Raw genomic sequence first — 24,015 nt, 5'->3', positions numbered from 1 at the left:
CTTGGTGGAATTCCTTAACCCAATTTTCTTTCACTCCTCGTTAATAGTTGTCTTACTATGAAAATCTTAACCGGAAGTTTTAGTTTTCCTCCGGCTAGTTTGATGAACTCACCACCAGTCCTATCAAACTTCACTCACTGGGATCTCACGTCACTCTGTAAAGCTACTGTCTCTTTGCGATGGAGCGGAAAGTTGCTCGTGAATTTCGGCACAAGGTAAGAGAGAAACATTATTCTCCTCGATTAGTCGGATAGATATATCCTTTTATTTGATATTAAATTGACATAAAAAAAGCTCCTCTCCTACCTGGTTTATCCCCTCACCCGGCTCAGGTGTCTCTTGGTTAGGCCTGACCTATGGGCCTGACCGAAAGCTTCACGAAAACAAACAAACAGTTAAAATCCTTTAAATTGTTTCTGTTAAAACGCTACTTTTCAAAGAACAACTAACTCAACTCTAACTGAAATCTAAAATTGATATTGTGTGTGGGAGTGTCTTCTGGGGAACATAACATATCATTAACTATTTAAGCCCATAGTAGAAGTAATAGACAACACTATAAGAGTTGCACGTAGATTAATGTGTTTTCATTCAACAAAATAAGTGGTTTCCTTGGGTTGTTTATTATTAGACGAATTTCATAGGGATCTTTACAGTCCCAGCAACTGTTTTGTTGGATTGTACTTAAAGGCATATCTCTTATTGGTTATGAACACAATATGGGCTTCAGTGGATCTATTTTCCTTTCAAGCTTACATGTTCTAAGAAGCTATATAGACAGACATCCTTTATTTACCTGTCTATGCCTCTTCAAGATTATGTAAACATCATACAGCTGAGGTCCAAGGTACAATAAATGCTATTTAAATGTGTGGCTTTATGAATCAAGCATAATTTATACCATGTTTTTGTTGTTGGTGTTGGCACAGAACAGCCCTGAAATGATGAGTAAAAAATAACAGGGGATGGAAACATGATATCTTCAGTGTAGGGATCCTCGGACAGCCATCTGTGCTGCACTCAGGCAGGCAGTGCCACATATTACAGGCGCTTCACAAAGGGCAAATTAGCATTAGATAATGCAGAGCGTGCCAGAGATGAGCAACTGAGCGAAGAGATGGGACAATTTACGAGTTTAATTAGAGGCTAAGGGACTAACAAGGCACAATGGGGCTTTGTTTCTTTTTAGGACATTATCATAGTCCCCTTTTCATTATGTGAAAACAATCTGAAGCTCCAAACTGAATGGTGCACTTTTAAAAATTGGTATGTGACTGAGCAATTCTATCTTTCCTTATTGCTTTATGGTGCCAAAGTCTACGTGAAGGAGTGGCTGGCTGTGCCTCACTGCCCTGAGCAGAAGACATTTATTACAATCATAAACGTGATGACACACACACACACACACACACACACACACACACACACACACACACACACACACACACACACACACACACACACACACACACACACACACACACACACACACACACACACACACCCCCCCATCACAGCAGGGTCCACATAGTGCAGTGCAGTCCTACATTTATTATCATTATAGTCCAGGGATTTAACCCCAACATTATACACACGCGACTGAATGTGCGTGTGTACATCCGTTGTTTGCAGATCTGTGTTTGAGTCTGTATGGCATAAGATGTGGTGTGCGTGTGTGATTGTTTGGTGTGAATGTTCACCTCAGTTTGTGTCAGAGATGTAAGATGACACTGCTGACCTTCCTCCTCCAGCCTCTCCTCCACTGTTCTGCCATTATTCTCTCGCAGTAGTTTGATGGTTAGGGTAGGGCTGTCCATTACAACTGCTTCAGTCCAAGGAGTCTCATCATCCTCAAAGCCAAGTTTGAACCACAGCTCTGAAAAAAGAAAAACACCTCAGGTTGGGTTTGAGGAGCATTTTGTAGTTTGGGAACAATTTAGAAGGACTTAAAGTGAAATGTGTTATATCAGTGATTGGCCAAAGCGTTTCCTCAAAACCATTCTGTTGCAGCTGAGCCGCCATCAGGTTTGTATGACTCCTGCACACACACAAACACTCACACACACACTGATGGCTCACCCCCCTATGGTGTTGACAGGACCACAGCAGAGAGGTACAATGTGTGTTTGATTCAGCAGTGAGAGGAACATTGACACCAGATGTTTGTCCTTTCTTGCAGGTGGAGCTGCTGATTGAAAATGAAGCGGAGAACGATTACTTGTATGATGTCCTCCGCATGTATCACCAGTGAGTTTGATTGTCTGTAGACCTGCGTAAAAGTTGAATTTCCTTTGTTGATTTGTCTCATTTTCAGGTATATAGTGCTCAATGAAAGAAATGCTTGATAGTTTTGTGTCCTTAACATTTTGAAGCAGAACTGATCAACAGTGTTGCTAGTTGAACTTATGTGGCATTTAAAAAAAGATAGTATAATCTAATATAAAATTCTAGATTTGTTCATAATTTCAACTTGGTCTCTGTTGCCGTTTAACCTCTACCTGATCATCGACAACTTTTCTACTCTATGTATAGTTTCCAAAAGCTCTTTATCATGTCAGCCTTGTTGTGATACACACATACCACTCCAGGTTAAACTCTGTGCTCCATCATGGTTTCTGATAATAGCCTTGCCTCAGAGGGCTGGGATGGGGGTGCACTTGAGGGGGTGGGGGGGCTAAAGGTCTAGGTTTCCATTCATCTTTGTACTGAGCCAGAGCTCTGTGGCACCAGCGGTTAAGCCTATGATCAGTTTCCACTGTGCTCCGACAAGCTTGGCCAATTATCCACAAAAGCTCTTTCTATGTTCATCCTCCAAACAGGGCTGAAATGGCGCTTATTAATAATTTAAAGAGGAGGCCAGGTGGACAGATTTTACACAGTAGCTTTTAATTTGCTGCCTTAGTTGCTTTTGAGTTGTAAAATATGGATTATTTTGTTGCCTTCTTCCATCAGCATTTAGAATTGACCACACTTGAGTCAGTGTTGTTTTGGTGTGAAAACTACAAGTTTGAAGTAGAGAAGAAGTGAGCTTAGCAGACCTCTGTAGCGAGCTCCTTATGCTTAAAATATACCCAAACAAAATGTAACTTCTCAAGTTGCAGTGTGGGTAATGTAACCAGGTTTTGTTAAGGAAGAAGCTTCTGTTGATACTAAATAGTTAATTTAAAAAACTGTCCACCATAAGTCCGACAATCTAATAGGAGTGATATGTTGAATTAGTGGAGTACTCTTTAGGGACACCTTTAATACTTTTAGTCTTTATTACATTCAGTGTCTCTAAATCTGACAATTTAAAGTATTATATGTGCATTATTAAAACAGTAGATATCCATATTCATAAGTGTGAAAAGCCTCTCTAAGAGCAACTTCGGGAACCTAAAACTGTACCGTTCAGTTCTCTTGAGTGAAGAAATCTTCAGGCTATAGCAGCAGTCCCTTGAATGCAGAATGAATTTACAGACTAACATTAACACACGAATACATATAACAACCAAATAACTTTGAAAAGTCAACAGTACGTTTTTGGTGTAATATCAGGTGTTGTAACAAATTATATTGTTAGGTTTTTCTCCAGCCCAGGTTCAGTTTATTCTAAAGTCTGCTTTAATTTCACTTAATAAAAGTAAATTGTTTCAACTTTAGTAAATACGACATTTATACTAAATCATATTATTTCTAAAAGTTCACTTAGCTTGACCTATTATTGTATCTTTTCAGAAGGTAGAAGTCATTCTGTATGAAGAACATGAACTTTAAGACATATTTATTTCCCTCTTCTCTCTCAGGTCGATGGATTTGATAGTGTTGGTGGGGGACCTGAAGCTGGTCATCAACGAACCGAAGCGCTTGCCGTTGTTTGACGCCATCCGACCTCTCATCCCCCTCAAACACCAGGTGGAGTACGACCTGCTGACCCCGAAGAGGTCCCGGTGAGTGAAGCAGAGACTCGTGTGCTGCTACTGGTACTGGTGTGAATGTGGTGTGTAACACTCATCTTCTTATTACAGACACATGCATTTCCTAACATTCGGTCTATATGCTGTATAATGTATTATCTCTTCGATTTACACACGCCATCTATTGCATGTCTGTCCGTCCTGGGAGAGGGATCCTCCTCTGTTGCTCTCCCTGAGGTTTCTCCCATTTTTTCCCTTTAAACTGTGGGTTTTCTCTGGAAGTCTTTCCTTGTACGATGTGAGGGTCTAAGGATAGAGGGTGTCGTTTTTCTCATACTGATATTCTGAACAATCTGTGCTGTTGTATTTGCTGTAAAGTGTCTCTCCTGTAGGCTATTTTTATTATATGTACAGCACTTTGGCTCGACCAAAAATCGTTTATAAATGTGCTATATAAATAAAACTTGATTTGATTTGATGTGGTCATAATATAATACGTCATATATAGAAGATCTGACTATGCAATAATATCCCTGAGCTTCTTCTGTGTTGTTCTTGGTCCCATTCTTCTTTCTCCTTGTCTTAATCTTACCTGGCTCGTACATCCTGTTTAATCCCTTCCTCTCTCCTGTGCAGGAAGCTGAAAGAGGTGAGATTGGATCGGACACATCGTGATGGACTGGGTCTGAGTGTCCGAGGAGGGCTGGAGTTTGGCAGCGGTCTTTATATATCACAGATTGTCAAAGACGGTCAGGCTGGGAATGTCGGCCTTCAGGTACGCACGAGAGTGTTAACTGTTGTGTTTTCCCCATCCTTTATGTTACTCTGTATGTATTATATTCCTAAAACACTAAATGCTGATTGTAGTTCAAGTAAACACATATATTGTGCTTCATAAATGTTTGTAAGTATATTATATGTCACCTTATTAGTAAACTTATTAATTTGAATATTATAAAGCATATATAAAGTAGTTTCAGTAGACACAATAAATTGTAATGATCCCTATGTGTCCGAGGCGTGTGTCATAATACCAGATTCCAATAGGTGGGGTAAATCACCAAGTTTTACATTTCTTACAGATGCCTGTTAGTCAATGTTGGTCCAGTTTAAACAAGATGGACATTGAATACAATAAATACAGTACTTATTTGGATGAGACCAGAAAATACCTGTCAGATATTGTGACTTGCAATCCGTTTTTTAACTACATCCTAGGTATTCTGCCGTCTAACATCTGGATAAAAAACTGAAATACAGTCAATAAAGCATTTCAGCATCACTACTCCATCTTGTGAAAATGTTAAGGGAAAAAACCCTTTTTTTTAATGATGCGTCATTTAAAAGAATACTGCAATAATCTGCTTAATGACCTGCCTAAAGTAGATTTGCTTGTTAAAACAACCATACAAATTAATTGATACAAATAAATCAGGACAGAATAAAAACAACGTGTAGATACAGTGGGGCAAAAAAGTATTTAGTCAGCCACCAATTGTGCGAGTTCTCCCACTTAAAAAGATGAGAGAGGCCTGTAATTTTCATCCTAGGTATACCTCAACTATGAGAGACAAAATGAGAAAAACAATCCAGAAAATCACATTGTTTGATTTTTAAAGACTTTATTTGCAAATGATGGTGGAAAATAAGTATTTGTTCAATAAGAAAAGTTAATCTCAATACTTTGTGATATACCCTTTGTTGGCAATGACAGAGGTCAAACATTTTCTGTAAGTCTTCACAAGGTTTTCACACACTGTTGCTGGTATTTTGGCCCATTCCTCCATGCAGATCTCCTCTAGAGCAGTGATGTTTTGGGGCTGTCGCTGGGCAACACGGACTTTCAACTCCCTCCAAAGATTTTCTATGGGGTTGAGATCTGGAGACTGGCTAGGCCACTCCAGGACCTTGAAATGCTTCTTACGAAGCCACTCCTTCGTTGCCCGGGCGGTGTGTTTGGGATCATTGTCATGCTGAAAGACCCAGCCACGTTTCATCTTCAATGCCCTTGCTGATGGAAGGAGGTTGTCACTGAAAATCTCACAATACATGGCCCCATTCATTCTTTCCTTTACACGGATCAGTCGTCCTGGTCCCTTTGCAGAAAAACAGCCCCAAAGCATGATGTTTCCACCCCCACGTTTCACAGTAGGTATGGTGTTCTTTGGATGCAACTCAGCATTCTTTCTCCTCCAAACACGTCTAGTTGAGTTTTTACCAAAAAGTTCTATTTTGGTTTCATCTGACCATATGACATTCTCCCAATCCTCTTCTGGATCATCTAAATGCTCTCTAGCAAACTTCAGACGGGCCTGGACATGTACTGGCTTAAGCAGGGGGACACGTCTGGCCCTGCAGGATTTGAGTCCCTGGCGGCGTAGTGTGTTACTGATGGTAGCCTTTGTTACTTTGGTCCCAGCTCTCTGCAGGTCATTCACTAGGTCCCCCCGTGTGGTTCTGGGATTTTTGCTCACCGTTCTTGTGATCATTTTGACCCCACGGGGTGAGATCTTGCGTGGAGCCCCAGATCGAGAGAGATTATCAGTGGTCTTGTATGTCTTCCATTTTCTAATAATTGCTCCCACAGTTGATTTCTTCACACCAAGCTGCTTACCTATTGCAGATTCAGTCTTCCCAGCCTGGTGCAGGTCTACAATTTTGTTTCTGGTGTCTTTGACAGCTCTTTGGTCTTGGCCATAGTGGAGTTTGGATTGTGAGTGTTTGAGGTTGTGGACAGGTGTCTTTTATACTGATAACGAGTTCAAACAGGTGCCATTAATACAGTTAACAAGTGGAGGACAGAGGAGGCTCTTAAAGAAGAAGTTACAGCTCTGTGAGAGCCAGAAATCTTGTTTGTTTGTAGGTGACCAAATACTTATTTTCCACCATCATTTTGTTTTTCTCATTTTTGTCTCTCATAGTTGAGGTATACCTAGGATGAAAATTACAGGCCTCTCTCATCTTTTTAAGTGGGAGAACTTGCACAATTGGTGGCTGACTAAATACTTTTTTGCCCCACTGTATATGGTAACATTGTTCATGATTATGTTGAGACGCCCTAGCCAAGCTCAGTTATGTTAGACATCTAATATAAATAGTTGACTCAGATCAGATCCAAAGGTCACTTTGTGGCTGGCATATGCAACAGATAGGGATGTAAATGGTTGGAGAACCAATAACTTCATCTCTGACTTAACTTGATATATTGAAAGTGAAGGTGTCACTCATAATATCCCATCCTGTGTTGATTTATAGGTTGGTGATGAGATTGTGCGCATCAATGGATACTCCATCTCCTCCTGTATCCACGAGGAGGTCATCAGCCTCATCAAGACCAAGAAGATTGTGTCACTCAAAGTCAGGCGTACGTCAAACACAGAAACTCATTTTCCATGTGTATCAATATGAGTAATGTTTTTCCCCGAAGTCGTCATTCATTCATTTTACTTGTTGTTTTTTTTGTGCAGATGTGGGGATGATCCCAGTCAAAAGGTAAAAACATTTATATCCTTAATAGAGCCGCAACGATAGTTTGATAGATTAAATTAACAATAATTGCCATTCCTTATTTTATTTTAATTTTTAGCGATTTACAGTTTTCTTTAGTTTTTTATATCACCTTCAACTGAATATCTTTGGTTTAGGATGGAAAAAATATGACATTAAAACACTTTGAGAAACTCTCACTTTTTCCTGATATATTTTCTTATAGATCAACTTCAATCTAGAAATAATCCACAGATTAATCTACAACGAAATAAAATCATTAGCTGTAGTCCTGCTGTTAATATAGTTTACATTTGCAGATTTGTATTTATTGTTTTCTTTTATTTGCATTTTAAGAAATTATTCACGAAGCATGCATAACAAAATCAACACGTATAGATACATACATTAACTACATAACAGTTGACAAATCCGTATTGAAATAATAATAATAATAATACAAATAAAAGAATGGATACAATATTAATAGTAATTTTGCTAATTTAATGGTGAAATGTGGGGCTAAAGAGCTGAGATGTACAGTAGGAGATCTCTGTGTTCTTATCTGTTCTCTTTTTCTCCAGGTCATCAGAGGAACCTCTCAAGTGGCAGTTTGTCGACCAGTTTGCATCTGAGTCAGGGGTAGGAGACATATTTATTTATTTCAGTTTCAAGATGTGTATCTCAACTGCAGACATCTCACAGACTTTTTATTTCTGCCACAGGACAAAAAAAGCAGCATTGCAGGCTTGGCGTCCATTGGAGGCAAAGAAATCAAGGAGAAGAAGGTCTTCCTCAGCCTGGTTGGCACCAAGGGGATGGGCATCAGCATCTCCACTGGTCCCACCCAGAAACCTGGTATCTACATCAGTAACGTCAAGCCAGGCTCCCTTTCGGCAGAAGTTGGACTGGAGGTGATTGTTTAAAATAGCCAGAACGTCTCGATGAAACTAAGATACATTCCTGCTGTAAACAAGATCTCTCTCATCCCAAAATGTAGGTTGGAGACCAGATTGTGGAAGTGAACGGGGTGGATTTCACCAATGCGGACCACAAGGAGGTAAATAGTGCTTAACTTAGTTCACTTGCGGTAATGGTGGCTAGAGTCCTAAGTTGTTTTTATTGTGACCAAGACATTATTTGGTACATTTAGTCCCTTTTATCCAAAGCACCCAATGAGTGCATCTGTTTAAACTGTGCCTGGGCCACTGGCAATGTTTGTTCTACTTTTCAGCTCATTGAGCCAAATGAGTATTTAACCAGCCAAAATGGTTTTGCAAAAGAAAAAAAACAAACATCCTCCATGCACTGTTTGTTATTTGCCAAAGGAGAAAACAAAGCCTGCAGGATTTACAACAAGTCTGAGATCATTTCACACCCGGATACATTTTAGATTACACATACTTCACACAGGCCATGCATTTCTTTGAGACTGTCAATGCAAAACCCTTCATTTTATTCATCAAATATAACCTCAAACCTTTTTTCTGTTATTATGTCCCCAGGCTGTGAGAGCCCTGAAGAGCAGCCGCAGTCTGACCATTACTGTTCTGACAGGAGCTGTAAGTACACTCTAACTGCGTTATGCTTTGGAAAGAAATAATGAGACATTTTAGAGGAATCAATACTTTGTGGTCTTTTGAAGCTCGACTCAAAACTGTGAGTATTGCTGAATTAATTCTCAATGCGACACCACGGAAGTACAAGTCAAATTACAATGGTGACATACTGAAGTTGTAAAAACAAAAATATGTTTATCAAGGTTTTCACAGATCCTTTAATACCTTTACATAAAATACTTTAAAATGTAGGCTTAAAAAGAATTCAAATAGTGTTAAATGATAAAAATGATGCTCTTCTGTTGCATTAGCTAGGGCCTTCAAAATGGGTATATTCGGCGGAATAACAAAAATGAAGGTTTTCCACCACAGTCAAACTTTTTCAGCACACCCATGAATCTCCATGGTGACTGTCTTGCTATCCTAACAGCTTCATTAAGATTCAAGTTTGCCAATGTATTGTTTTTTGGTTGAAAACAATAAAAGCTACAGTAGAAAAAAAGGTTTCAGATTTAGCTAGAGTCAAACGTAGATTCCTGTTATAATTACTTTGCTTTATGTCAATAATGCCACATACTTAAAGTACTTCTATGACTTATTTTCTTTCTGACTTCTGCCAGTGTGATTGCTAAATAAATACACTCTATATGGTTTCAAAAGTAAATACAAGGTCTTCAAACCTGCAGAAACCTTGGTATATAATATGGCTTGCTGTGTAAATAGTTGGGATGTAACGATACCAAAAACTCACGGTACGATAATATCGCGATAACAAGTCCACGGTACGGTATTTATCGCGATATTGAATAATAAAGGGGAGAAAAAAAATCGGATTTTTTTTTTTCTTCAATAAAACATTTTTTTACTCGGAAAATGTTTTTTTATTACATAATAAATCTGTTTTTTACAGCATTTTTGTAGGATAGCAGTATTTTAAAGTGTCAAAAACAAAGTGACAGTAACAGACTGGAACAAGAAAACCAGTGTTTTTTTACCTACTAGTACTACCAAACAAAGTAAGCATTTTCTTTATGCCACTGCATCTCACAAATAAACAAGGACATTTAATAATCAGACCCTGCAATAAAATAAATCAAGTTTCACTTTAGTTTTTCAAGTATCTCAACTCAAACTCACTAGTCACTCACTCAGCATCATCAGACAGGTTTTTAGGAATATGAGAATGTCCACATTTCCAGGTATTTATAAGCTGGGATGTTTGGGCATTTACAATATCCCCTGCTCTGGAAAAAACTCTGTCGCTTGGTACTGATGTTGCTGGCTGTCTGTCGAAATGACGGACAGCGAAAAAGTCTAACGCCAGGCTTATTGACAGGGCGAGATATAAATATATGGTTGATACTTGTCAATGTCTCTAGGTGTGTAAATGTAGCCCTGTAAATACGATGTCCTTTTGTGTTATCTGTTGTTTTATTTTCATGTTGTAACCTACTTGCTGCCATGTTAGAGAGGTCTCTCTTGAAAAAGAGATCGATGATCTCAATGGGACCACCTGGTTAAATAAAGGTTTAAAAAAAAAAAGTGTTTACATTTTTGTGTTTACATTTTTTTTTTTTGAAAATCGCGGTAGATTTTGTCAGTCTCACGACGGTATTGGGAAGTTTATTTACCGCGATACCGCGATATTCGGTATATCGTTACATCCCTAGTAAATAGTGTTTGGGATCAGAGAATCATTTGTAGATGTAGGGGCTAAGCCAATGCTTTAAGCCTCTGAGGATCCGCTATGTTGGCGTAATTGACGCACACAAAGTTTGAATAAAAGTCAGAAACAAAGTTTCCAGTTCGATACAGTCCATTTATTTTATTTTCACTGGTTTCCATTTAACTTGCTTCTTTCTGTCATTCACCATACACGATATTACGGTTCACACAATACCTTTTGCAAATGTTTGTAATCCCGTGTTTGTGCGTGTTCTCCGTGTGTGGTCCGTGTGTGGTCAAAAACTGTATGGCCTTCCGGGGGAACCTCTAACCAAAGACATAGGTTCCTACCTTTATACCCACAGTGTTAATTGGCTCCTACAGTAGATAAGAAAGAAAAAGAGTTGCAGGTAACATCTGAGTGAACACCTTAGGATACATAAACATCCGCCTTCTCCTCCTTTGCATTCAAGCCACACAGATTCAAGTGCTTTTGGAGACATCTCTTTACCCAGTGTGTGCCTCAGCCTGTCTGTCTCCAGGAGAAGCATCTATCATCAGTGGAGTCACACGGCAGGTTGTTGCCCCGGGACTCGGTGGCGGCCACTGTAACCGTGACAAACTGTCCCCTCTCATCTCCCGTTTCACTTGATGCCTGTCCAATGCATTTCTTTATTTGCATTTTAAGTAAATATTTCAAAGTTCATACATAGCAGTGTTTCTATTGTGTTCTCTATATATTTGAGCATGTATACACCGTTATCATCTGTATTAGAAGAACTACTCAGATCTTGTATTTGGATTAAAGTAGAAACATACATTGTTGAATAACTATACAAGTCCTACTTTTGTTATTGAGGAAAGTTCAAAAATTACCCCAAAAGTACCCACGTTGAAGAATGGACCATTTAAGAATAATACACTATTTTTGGGAGTTAAGAAGTCTGCGGCCCCCTACTGTGCACGGTGTGTGTCCCTTATCATCGCCTCTCTCCCCCTCAGGGCAAGGAGCTGTTCATGACCGATGAGGAGCGTCTGGCGGAGGAGTCCCGCAGGGAGGTGGACCGGCAGGAGCTGATGCACCAGAAGAGAGTGGCGCTGGAGACTAACAAAATCGTTAAAGAGCAGCAGGAGAAGGAGAGGCAGTGAGTAGACCACACAGAGAGAAATCATCTTGAAATGTTTCATTGTGTTATTGTTGTATATTGATGAATAATGACAGTATCCAAGTCTCATATAGATATAAGTCCAAAAAGTTAAGGTAGTGCAATATACATTTATTTAGTTTCAAAAAAGGAATTGTCAAACAACAGAAACAAGATTAACCCTTTATGAATTGTCATTTATAAAGTGTCTAAAGATAGAATTTCTATTTAAAACTGAGCTCGTGGTTGTGGCCCCCAAAGCGCTGCTCGGGAAGGTAGGAGATCTGCTCCTCAACATCGACGGTTCCATCATCTCACCATCCCCTCAGGTCTGCAACCTTGGCGTTGTATTGGATTCAACCCTTTCATTTCAGAACCACATCAAGTCAGTATCAAAATCAGCCTTCTTCCACCTCAGAAACATATCCAGACTCCGGTCATCACTTTCCGACTCTGATCCAGAGAAGCTCATTCACTGTTTCATTAGCTCCCGCCTGGACTATTGCAACGGACTCCTGTCCGGGGGTTCCCAGCAAAACCCTGGACAGGCTCCAGTACATCCAGAGCTGCCAGGGTTCTCACACGCACCAAGCCCTGGCAGCACATTACCCCCACTCTCTTCAACCTCCACTGGCTCCCGGTCAAGTCCCTCGTCGCCTACAAACTCCTCCTCGTCACCTACAAACTCCTCCTCGTCACCTACAAATTCCTCCTCGTCACCTACAAGTCCCTCGTCACCTACAAGTCCCTCGTCACCTACAAGTCCCTCCATGCCCACCCCCCGGTACCTCACAGATCTCCTCCACCCTTACATCCCGTCCCGCACCCTTCGATCCTCAGACTCCGGCCTGCTCTCCATTCCCCATTCACGCCTCCGCTCCCTTTGGGTACCGTGCCTTCAGTGTCGCTGCCCCCACCCTCTGGAACTCCCTCCCTGCTGAAATCTGTAACGCCCCTTCTCTGAACATCTTCAAATCAACCCTGAAAACTCATCTGTTCAACAAAGCCTTCCAACATTAACTGACTCTTCCCCCCCCCCCTGCAATGTAACACTTCCATTTCTTGTATGGTTTGTCCTTATATGTTTCTTTGTTAAGCGACCTTGGGTTGATGAAAGGCGCTATATAAATTAAAGTTATTATTATTATTATTATTATTATTTAAAACCAACGAATGAGTGATCTTTCTCACACATACACATTTCCTTACAGTTCATAATCCAAAGTAGCGTTGTGATTTAAGTAGCTTCAACCTTGGCTGCTCAACCAATGACTTACATTTTTCTTCCTGTATGAAAATCAGTACAAAACTGGAACAGAAGAAAAAATGGACTGAGTACAAGTGTTGTTTTTTGGGCAGTTGGCTGACATGTTGATACAGCTCAATACAATAATCCACTTTCAGCTGGAAGGCTCAGCTTTTGTAATTAACTTGGGAAATACTAACATGCGACAATGTGAGACTGAAGTCACCCAATAGCATTACTTGACTTCCCTACACCACAACACAACAAAGAAACAGAGTACTCTATGTGTTTCATGTGCTTCACAAACACCCATCTACATAAATCATGGGAGAAGAAAGTAAACAGGTAATTTGATATTGCTCGCCTGCTACATCGATTACATAGATTTATATCCTCGCAGTGTTGTCAGTGCTTTGACCAAGCAATGTCTTAAACAAATATTAAAGTGATATTTTATGTTGAAAGCCTGTGGTACAGCAGTTTTATTTTGTATATGTATCGTGTGTTTAACAGAAGAAAGATGGAGATCAATCAGAAAGCCGCAGAGGAAGAGGATCGCTATAAAAAAGAGATGGAGAAGTAAACAGCTGATTTATTGTTCTTTAAAAGTGTCACTATTATTTTGGCTGGTAAAAAAACATCTCTCACGTGTTTTGTTGTCCTCTGCAGGATTGAGGCTGGGGAGAAGAAGCACAACAGAGAGTGGGATGAGGACTGGGGAGCCAAAGACAGGCCCAAGAGCCCTAAGAGCCCGTCCCCCGCCCCACCTGAGACAAAAAACGCCAAATCCAAGAGTTCACGTAAGGCCAGATCTGTGGTGAAATGCATGACTTCTCCTGAACCTTTATATTTACATTTTCTCTGACACTATAGAGTTTTAGACGTTGCTCTTGCCTGGGTTTCACCTTATATCCCCTCCTCTCTTTTGCACGCTCTCTGTGTCTCTTCCTGTCGCCTCTGTGTGCTGTGCTGCTTTTTACATACTCTCCGGTAAGCTGACGAAGCCAGCTCCCTCACAGAGGAAGACAACGAGGAAGAACAAGTGAGTCCGGAGCCTCAGCTGCCATTGTCACAGCTGGCGTGGGAGGATGTTTGGACACACAGAGAAGTGCAAGATTTCCTTTGACAACCAAAATGTAATTTTTGGACAGTTGTGTTTTCAGTGTCCTTTTGATTAACGGAGCGTCTTTGGGTGTTGTTCAGAGTGCCTGAATGGAGCAGGTTGAATCTGCTTCTCTCATTCATCTCTTTTAGTGCTGTGTTTTGGTTCTCTAGTGTTATGTTTCTATAGAGTTTGCTAAGAATCGGTTCTAACCTTGGACAAGTTTAACAAAGCTGTGAGAGTGACCTGTTTTCATCTCCACCCTTAGCATTCGGCTGGTTTTATCGGTATGAGGGAAAACTGCCTTCACTCCGCAAGGTACTGTCCCCCAGAGTTCAGAGTGGTGTGGCTACAAAGGAAATATGAAAGGTTGTTGTGTCATCCGGACTAAGATGCTGTTGCATATTCAAGCCCTTTTTGTTCTAAGAAATATTTAGAAAACGTCATGGTGTTTACTGGGCTTTTTATCGGTCATCACAGCGTGGTCTCAATATGTATGTCTGCATGTCATGCTGCCTGGTTTGGAGTTGCAGTTTTGTCTGCTTCTAGTTGACTATTGTGACTACCTGATGATAGAAAGGAGAGAAGAAGAAGAAAAAGAAAAAGGTGTCCAATACGGACATGCTGCAGGAGCTGAGAAAGAACAAGAAGGAGATGGAGTTTGAGCTGAAACTCGCCAAGGAGAAGGAAGAGATGCATGAACGAGAGAAGCAGCTGAAGATCAATCGGCTGGTTCAGGAGGTACAAAAAGAGGGGCTTCCCAAAGCGATAATAAACAACTGATATTTCAAATGTACTTCATCGCAACTTTCAGAGTTTCAAGTTTTTGGTTTTATCTAAAAGTAACCACAATGTCTCTCACTCAACAACGCTGCTATATTCTGACGCTGCCTCAGGTCTCAGAGACGGAGAGAGAAGACCTGGAGGAGTCGGAGAAAGTGCAACACTGGGTGGAGCGTCTCTGCCAGACTCGGCTGGAGCAGATATCCTGCGTGGAGAATGAATCCCCAGAGGTACAGAGGGAGACTGTCAAAACCTGTCTGCACTCGTTTGGCTTTTCCATATACTGTTTAATCCCATTCATTCTCCTTTTTTTGATAGGGCTCTCAGCATAGCATTGATACTAGTATTAACACACCTTTCCGCCATTACCGTTACCGTTGACTTTTCGAAATGACAGGAAAAGGAGGCCCTTTACACCACTATGAGTCCCTGCTTCACAATTATTTTTTGTATGTAGAGTTGGACAAATCATTTTTTCACCTGCTAGTACCTCAAAACTTAATTTATTTTCCAGCAAGTGAAATCTGAAGTTAAGTAAAAGAGAGAAGTAAAATATGACTGCAGTGTGAATTGTGAAATTATACAAAAAAGGACCACACTCTTATCAATCCACTCCCATGTTTTATATTGTACATAGTGTGGACCATGTTTTTGCTCAAATGGTCTTCATTATGTTACTGCAGAGCATTTGTAGTAAGATGACAACATGCCGATTCAAAACTAGAGCCGATCTTTTCCAGAGGTGAAAAAAATATGCGTTTGTTCACTTCTGTTTGGAATTGCTCCAAATGGAATGGATTCTAAAGTAGCTTTACCTCAATCCTGCTGATGAACAAACAAACAAACTAGAGACATAACCTCCTGGGCAGAAGAACAATGAGACACTAATCTGCAGGAGAGAATTTATGGATGTGTGTTTTCCTCCTGAGTCGTATATTCTCAACAGGAGAATTAACACATGAACCATCTTTCATTTTGACTTCAAGCTCTCCCCCCCGCGCTCCCCCGTTGCGGCACCCCGAGTTAAGCGCTTCCCTGGCGGCCTCCACCTGGCCACCACTGATCTGGATGATATTAACCTGGATGACGTGGATCAGAGCCTGAGGGGTCCTCTGAAGAGACTGGCCCCCACCCAGCCCAGCACCAGCTACCCTCCCCCTCCCTTGCCTCTCCCTCCACCATTACCCAAGCTGAACCCCACAATACACAACTACTCCCCTCCGTCCTCTCGAGCATCCCCACAGCGACGCCCTCCCTCCCCACCCAGCGCCAGAAAACCTCCCTCTGCTCCGTCTACTTTACCCAACAAAGGACGAAGGCCTCACCCACAATCTCTGCCTCCCCAACACCCTCACCTGCCTTCCTCCCAATATCCTCAGTCGTCGAGGCCTCCGTCCTCCCCACAGCCGGCTCCACGGCCTCACCCCCCGCCCCCGCCTCCCCCTCCTCCGCCCCCGCCTCCCCCTCCTCCGCCGCCACCACAACAACACTCAGGAGATAGAGTGGGAATCCTCGGCGGGTACCGGCAGCATCACCACCAACAACACCCCCCCAGTCCTCCGGGGCAAAGGAGTGAGTGGGAGTCAGGGGGCTATCTCCCAAGAGGGGGGATGTACTCGTCCAACACCAGCGAGATGTCCTACCCCTCCAGTCCAAAGGTTGGAGACCCTCATGTGAGGGACGTGCTGTGATATGTATTATTGTCATGGATTGTTTTTCACCCATGAAAATGCATTTTCAAGGCTGCAAAGCTCAATTCTCTTGAATGCTTAAGGGTGTGTGCATGTCTTGTTTTATTTATTGGGATGTTTTATGCAGGAAGAGAGGGCGATACAAGGTAGAGCAGGACTGAACTGTGAAGGCATTGATTCTAATTGGTATTGGTGTTTGCCGTATAGCTGAGTGGATTGTGTAAGTCTGAAGTGCCGATGAAAGCATACTGCTTTGGAGATGATTTATATTTGTAATGCGTTTGTACATTAGCATTTCATAAGATATGTTGAATCTAGCCTGTGTGTGTGTGAGTGAGTGTGTTGCACGGATATTCCAGCCGTGCTCTCTATGTGCCAAGGGGCTTAATGATTCATCTTATTTTACTGTGGTTCAGATAATGAGAAATACCTCTCATGCCAGTCGTGTTTCCGGTGCAAGCACCCCCTTGGTGAGTGTCTTTCTGTAAACAATCAATTTGTAGGACAACTGAGCTTTATGCGTTTGTCAAATCCTAGCTAAACCAGATGCTTTTGTTTTCAAAAGACGTACTGAATGAACACAATGTTTGAATCAACATAAACTCAGCTGTTCCATGAAAACGTGGTCTTTCCCCATTAGCAACTAGCTCCTAGTCCCCCAAACCAGAGGCGTCAGATGACCCCTGTCATGTCTAAACCCGTCATGCTGCCGCAGTCCCAGACCCAGAGAGCAGACCCTCTCAGACCTACGCTCCGTTCAGAGGCCCTGGTAGGAAACACACCACACACTCAAATCTTCTCTCATTCAGTGTAATAAGTTAATTAAACATTCAGACATCTGACACAGCGTGCCCTCAACTGTGTGCGAGATTATTCTACGCATCTTTAGCGAGTCCTATTGCATCTTCCAGACTCTCCAGCTGTTCCCAATCTGTCATTTTCACATCCCACAGGGGAGGCATTTAATGTCAAATATCTTCAAAGAAAGTTGACGGATTGTTTATTTTTCAAACTGCTTTTATTTTGGAGGAACACTTTTCACTACTATGCTGGCATTTATACACCTGAAAAGATAAACTACACAATTCTACCATCAGTTCTGAAGCTCCTCTGCAGCTGGAGGTGAAACGCCCCGCTGAGAGGCACCTTGACTGAGGGAGAGGGAGGGGGTGCCATAAATCAATCACTTTCCCCTCACGTGTTTTACCCTAGTAGCTACAGTAGATTACACTGCTGCAGCACACTGTACTGCTGCCTTTTAAAAGCAGGTTTACATGTTTTATTTAAGTTCAATCGTTAATATTGAGCCCAAAGATACGTTTTGTGCAGTATATTACCCAATTCTGAGGGTCCCTGTGTTTATCAGCATGGAGAAAAGGGCCAATTAAGTTTAGGAGACGGTTCATAGTAGTCTATATTACTAGGCCTCCCACGGGAGTAGCAGTGGAAGGAGTCATAAGGCTTTCTTCCTGCCCCCTACGTCCCATTCTCATGAAAGCAGTATGTCCGGAACGCCTGAAAATAAATTTTGCCCAGACATCCACTTAAACTGTAGGATTAACTGATTTAAGATTTGGTATCAACAAGTCAATGTCACTTTGACCTTTTTGCAATAACTCAAGAATGTATACACTTAAAACTTTCAATCTGAGGGCAGTAAAACATTGACAACAGCGGAGAAGTCAGGGTTTGTTTTCATTTGTTTGCTAAAAGTTATGCCATGGTCTTGTGTTTCAGCCTCAGGAAATGCTGAAACGGATGGTGCCTTTCAACTTGTCTTTTAAATCCAACAGCAAACGACAAGTAATCCATAACCATCTTTTGATTTGTTATTACTCTTGAGTGCGTGTTCTGCTGTTCTTTCTGCATTGGTTTGTCCCTGCTCGCACATAAGGTTTTCTCATTATTGCCTGTCATGGCTCTTCCTTCCTATTTTGTCCTCATTCTCCTTGGATGCATTACTGCGGGGTGAATTGTGCACGAGAGGGTTTCTATTGATTTGGAGAATACTATAGTGACATACAGTGTGGGAATTTCTGTCAGTGTTACTGCAGTTATTGGCTTTGATCTTTACTGGCAACAGATGGTTTGTTCCTCATGTACTGACTTCTGATCTGTTTTGGTGGGTGACGTGAGCATTATGAAAGTGATGAGGTTGTTTTTTTGTACCTCCGCAGTCTCTTTGAATTTACTGTATTTATTGTTTGGAAAACCACATCACTTAGTTTGTTTTGGCTGATTTCAACTGCTGACTCCAGCCACAACAAATCAAAACCTATAAAGAAACGGACCAGTGTTGAGTGTTCGAGCAAAACAACAGGAAATGAAGAGTTAGATTAATATTCGTTTATTCTGCAGGGAGAAAAGTGGCTCTGGCTTTGTCCAGTTTCCTACCTTTAAAATTAAATAGTCGCCAACTCCGTTAGAAATGATTTTCTGTGTGTGCGTTAAATGCCATCATTGAATTAAAGTGTGAGGCTTCGAGGGCCACTGTGCTTTTTGAATTAATGTCCCTAAGTGTTTCCATGGTTTCTGTTTATTCAGGGTGATATTAAAATCTTTACATAGAATTGGTTGTCAAAGGAAATCTGAGCACTTCATTCAATGAGTTGGTCCACAACTGATATTCACCAAGATTTCCTTGACATTCTCCTTTCATTGTGTCGCTTGTTGATGTGTTCTTAATTGATTATCTTTCAGGGATTTCAGAAATACGAAGAAGATTTTGATCCCTACTCAATGGTATTGTATGCATTTCAAATGAAAGACGTACTTAGCTAACAGATTTTACCTTCTGCTTAGTATAAATGTCAACTTTATGTGTCTGCTAGGATGCATTACCTGCTGTGCTAAAGTTTATTTAGGTTACAAAGTGTGTGTGCTATAGGCCTACGCATGGCAGCAGTTTTGAATTATGTCTGACTAGAAATGGTTCAAAACAGTATTACTGCAACAGTTACGATGAAATTAATAAAAATACGCCGGAATCAGAACAGATGTAAGTTAGTTATCAATTGTGGTTTATTGATAGTTAAATAAGCTAGCTTGTTTTAGCTGAGTCATGAATTATTTTAATTTTGTTATGGTTTAATAGATAAGGAGTTTGTTTCCATGAAAGAAGCATAAACAACGTTCCTCTAGCAAACTATTTTAGAGATCTTCATAAGTTATATTCTTCGTGGTTAATAGAGGAGCATTTTAATTTAATTTGTTTGCTAAGCATTGCCATACAGATATAGTTAGATTTTGGCACAATATTTGTTTTACCGTTACTACAAAGCAATCACAGTGTTGTATTTGGCTTTTCAACTTCCCTAATCCTTCTCTTGGTTCTAGTTCTCCCAGGATCAGATAGACGGGCGAGATGTAAGACGTCTAAGAATAAAAAAGGTACATCTTCTGCCTCACTGTAATATAATAAATCTCACATATGTCTTTATGTTCAATATTTTAAAACATGAGGATGGTGTTGATGTTGATTGTTTTCAAGACCGGACATCTTGACATTGCTCTGGAGGGAGGTGCAGACTCGCCTTTGGGAAAGTTAGTGATATCCGCTGTGTATGAAGGTGGCGCTGCTGACAAGCACGGTTAGTTCATTTTTTGTTTTAAATATGAACTCACTGAAAGATCTATGTTACATTTAGATCCATGGACATTACAAAAAAGGCAAATATATTTTGTATTGAAAGCATTTTAAACATGGATGTGCCAGGGATTGACACTGGTTCCTGCTGGATGATGTTTCCCTTTGATTGTCTTCACGCTTAATCTCTGCAGCAGCTTCCCACTCAGGAGTTAGCCATCTCTGATGTGTCTGCTTGTAGGTGGCGTAGTGCCCGGAGATGAACTGATGGCTGTGAATGGGAAGATCCTGCTTGATGCAACATTGACCGAGGGACAAAACGCTTTGGCACGAGCCTGGAACAGTGGAGGGGTATGACTCAGATTAAAGGAAAATGATGTGTCGTACTTCCATTCAAAGGATTATTTATGCTAACCACAGTAGCAACATCAGTATTGATTGTACTTAAACCCAGTCAACATTGATTGATTGTTTGTGTATGTTGTTGTCACACTTTGTTTTACATTTATAACATTTTTTATATTCACTCAAGCGGAAAATTAAAGTTAAAAGTAGTTTTTACCTTTAGGACTGGATCGATGTTGTGATCACCGTCTCCCCTCCGAAAGATTATGAAGATGAAGTGTAAGCATTCCTGATAATTATTTATTCACAAACATGTATGTGCATTGTGTATTCATTTGTTTTTTTGGATCTTTTATACAATTATTCAAATGTAAATCTGGGGCATTTATGTGATCATTTAAGGCCAGAGGTTTCTCAATCGCTTTTTTCTTTAGCCAAGGCCCCCTCAAAACATAGAGCAGATAACCAGGACACACTCATGCATTATTGGAAATATAAAAAAATATATTATTTTCTCATACTTTTATAGGTTTATTTAGCCTATGTTTAAGAACAACACAAGCCAAATGTATTAGTAACATATTGGACATGTAATCGGCATTTTTACAGATATTAAAGTTGTAGATGTAAAGTAATCTGTGAACTATTATAGATTAAAACATTTGTTTATGTATTAGATATTGTTATTAAACATTACTGTTAAGCTATGACTATGGTGGGGAAAAAAAGGTCATCATTTAAACTGAATCATTTGTAAAACCTTTGGCGGACTCTCTGGCATAGTGCCACTTTGAGATTAAGGCCATAATCTAATGAAACTGGCCCAGTAGTTTACGTGTATGTGACAGTGTGGCTTTGTGTCTGTGTGTTTTTGAATGTGTATGCAGCCCTAAGTCAGCATCAGTCAGTCCCACTGTGAACAGAAAGGTGTTTAAAGGCAGTGCAACACTGTACAGACACGGCTACCTTGTTCAACACTAGCCCTCCCTCACCTCCCGGTAAACAACGTAGTCTTCAAAGATTCCTCTTCACTGCACGTCTCAGAGAGGAAGTTTGGTGTGGCATTGTTTTGTTTGGCCCCACTCTTTTTTTTCGAAAGCACATGTGACAGTCTCCCTGTCGATCAGAATAAAAAAAGCAGACTATTTTGGGATTTGTTTCCCACCTTTTCTCAAATTGTGATATTTGCAGTATGTATCGCTTTTACAGTATGGACATTTCCAAGAAAAGTTATCGTGAAAGTGAATATCTACAGCCTATGCAATTTTTCTATATACGAAAAATGTCTCGAGGCGTGTTCCTTTATTCCTGAAGAATGTGCTTTAGAATGATAAAGACATGCTATTCAAGTGAAGACATTTACAACTAATGCGATCGTTGACCCATCCCTCTATATATCTGCCAAATATCTGACCCAGTGAGCCGCATATATCTCAAATGTACATTTGTGGCCTCTGTGGTATTGTCCTTTGTCATCAGGCCATGGCCACTCTTTAAAGCAGGACTCCAGCCAGCCTTCAGCAGTTGTTCTGATTGATGTTGCTCCCTGGACTGTTACATGTTGTGACATACATAGACACTCAGTGACACCGGGTCATGCTGTAGCGAGGATTCCTACAGAAAACATCTATATGTTCCCAGGGTTATGATAACGTTTTAAAGGAAGCAGTTGTTGCAGTTTTGATTCCTGCATGTGTGTTGGTGTTGTGTTTATGTGCAGTGACTAAAGCAATCAAATTAGGAGAAATGTACAAAGTAAGATTTTATTTAGTGCATTCTTATCTCACATGTTGTTAATTAATTATTCTTTCTTCTCCTGCAGGACATTCTTCTAGTCTCATCAACAGCCTGCCAAGAAAATCCACACTGATTAAGACGCTTATCATTGTTAAGCGCAACATGGTCGTTCGTTATTACTCATCATTATTATAGGCTCTTATAAAGCCTTGTGTCATGTTATCAAGCTATTGACACCATAGGGTCAGTAAGCATCCTCACTGTCTTGTTTATTAAAGGATGATCCAGTCAATAATCAGTCGCCTTCAGCCTGTACATTGCTGACCTCTTTTTACATCCGCATGGCCATGCTGAGCATTCTCTTCAGACATGTGACTCATTCATCAGTATGAAAGGACGGGTTAAAACTGACAAACTGTAATCAATAGCTGATGTCTAATCTGCCTTTTCAAAGCTCAATAAAAGACTGCTCATCATCACAGAATTGAGTTTCTGTTGTGCGTACAGATTTCTTCTCCCCCTGCTTTGCATTTTTCATCACCACACTGCCAGGTTGGTGTTACAGAGAGCCAGGAATATCATCAGATTTTACACACCATACATTTTCAGGAAGAAAAATTAAGGGACATTGAAATTCTACCTTGATATTTACTCTCTGATCTCAGTTTGGCAGCCAGCTCCTGCTTTACATTTTCATGCCTTTTCTACCCTGCATACATTTGTTTTCTCATTCTTTGCTTGCTTTAAGGTTGATAAACAATATTCTACTCATGTAAAGGGGGCTTGAGGTAAACACTTTTCTCCATCACATCCCCTCATGACATACTTTCGCCTTCTCTATACATTACATTACTATACTGTTTCACCAGCTCGGCTTAGATTTACATTGAGGTTGTGGAGCCATACAGCTTTGGAATTAAACGTCCACAGGGGGCAATAGTGCTCCTTATTGCATATCATTACACTCTGTATAAGGGTTAGTCCCATCTGGATTTGTAATCCTGCTTTTAATTAACCCAGAAATGTCAAAAATGTTGAAAGTGGGGTAAGTTGAGCCATTTTTTTGTTATGCTGTCCTCTAAGCAAGGAGAAATTACACATAGTAAAATTAAAGCACATGCCTATAATTCAGGATGTCTCCTATCAATGGCAATGATAAGAATTCATATTTGATCAAGGGCAGTGAAAATATTACCTCTAAAAAAAAGTCGTCTTGTGGCTCAACTCGCCCCGGGTTATGGGGAAAGTTGTTCCAGGTCAGGGGGTAAATTGAACCACTGTTCAAACCTGGGCATACCTGTTCAAACCTGGGCATACCTACAAAAGATCTTAAAGGTAACTTTAAACAATAAATAACAAACCAAATACAAGTTTAGTTTTTCAAATATTTTTTAACTAAATTTCGATTGAATTGACTGAATTTTTTTTAACATGTTAAAAGGAAAAGTAATCATACAAATGGTGATACAAATTCATACATCTTACCAATCAAACACAGGGTAAATTCAACTTTAAATGTAGCCTACAATGAGCTCTTATTATCAACTTCACTACTTTCATTAATTTCTCCATTGAAAAACTGGCTCAACTTACCCCAAGGCCCATGGTTCACTTTACCCCATAGCCACCGTTTTAGAAAAAATATCCTAGCATTAAAATTCAGTGTCATCTTTAGCTTAATGATTCACATGGTTTAATACGCTGCCAACATATCAACATATATATATGTGTTTAAACCTGAATACTTTTTTATTTACATGACAGCCGATATAGC

At 40.5% G+C, this 24,015-nt stretch overlaps 1 protein-coding gene across 1 annotated transcript; it reads left to right on the top strand.

The window, feature by feature from the left end:
* The first annotated feature begins 78 nt into the window (after positions 1–78).
* On the top strand, positions 79–22,264 carry ush1c (Usher syndrome 1C). The gene is made up of 26 exons (XM_079683610.1): positions 79–215; positions 2,180–2,247; positions 3,786–3,929; positions 4,533–4,671; positions 7,152–7,260; positions 7,364–7,388; positions 7,967–8,024; positions 8,108–8,296; positions 8,383–8,442; positions 8,888–8,944; positions 11,609–11,751; positions 13,511–13,576; positions 13,667–13,797; positions 14,368–14,417; positions 14,676–14,840; positions 14,996–15,112; positions 15,869–16,555; positions 16,990–17,043; positions 17,214–17,342; positions 18,311–18,376; positions 19,274–19,315; positions 19,910–19,963; positions 20,064–20,163; positions 20,401–20,510; positions 20,728–20,783; positions 21,392–22,264. Exons 1-26 carry the CDS (start codon positions 180–182, stop codon positions 21,483–21,485), a joined length of 2,949 nt encoding a protein of 982 aa, XP_079539736.1. The 5' UTR covers positions 79–179; the 3' UTR covers positions 21,486–22,264.
* Positions 22,265–24,015: the final 1,751 nt, after the last annotated feature.

The sequence above is a fragment of the Notothenia rossii genome, assembly GCF_949606895.1.
Source record: "Notothenia rossii genome assembly, chromosome: 5".
Taxonomy (NCBI): Eukaryota; Metazoa; Chordata; class Actinopteri; order Perciformes; family Nototheniidae; genus Notothenia; species Notothenia rossii.
Note: the sequence above shows the minus strand (reverse complement) of the source record. Positions and strands in the feature narration are given on the sequence as shown.

Excerpts from the sequence above, each read along its gene's own strand:
- ush1c (XM_079683610.1), top strand. The coding sequence starts at position 180 with ATGGAGCGGAAAGTTGCTCGTGAATTTCGGCACAAG. Across the intron at positions 14,418-14,675 it reads AACTGCCTTCACTCCGCAAG|AAAGGAGAGAAGAAGAAGAA; the intron begins GTACTGTCCCCC and ends ACCTGATGATAG. Across the intron at positions 20,164-20,400 it reads TGGCGCTGCTGACAAGCACG|GTGGCGTAGTGCCCGGAGAT; the intron begins GTTAGTTCATTT and ends GTCTGCTTGTAG.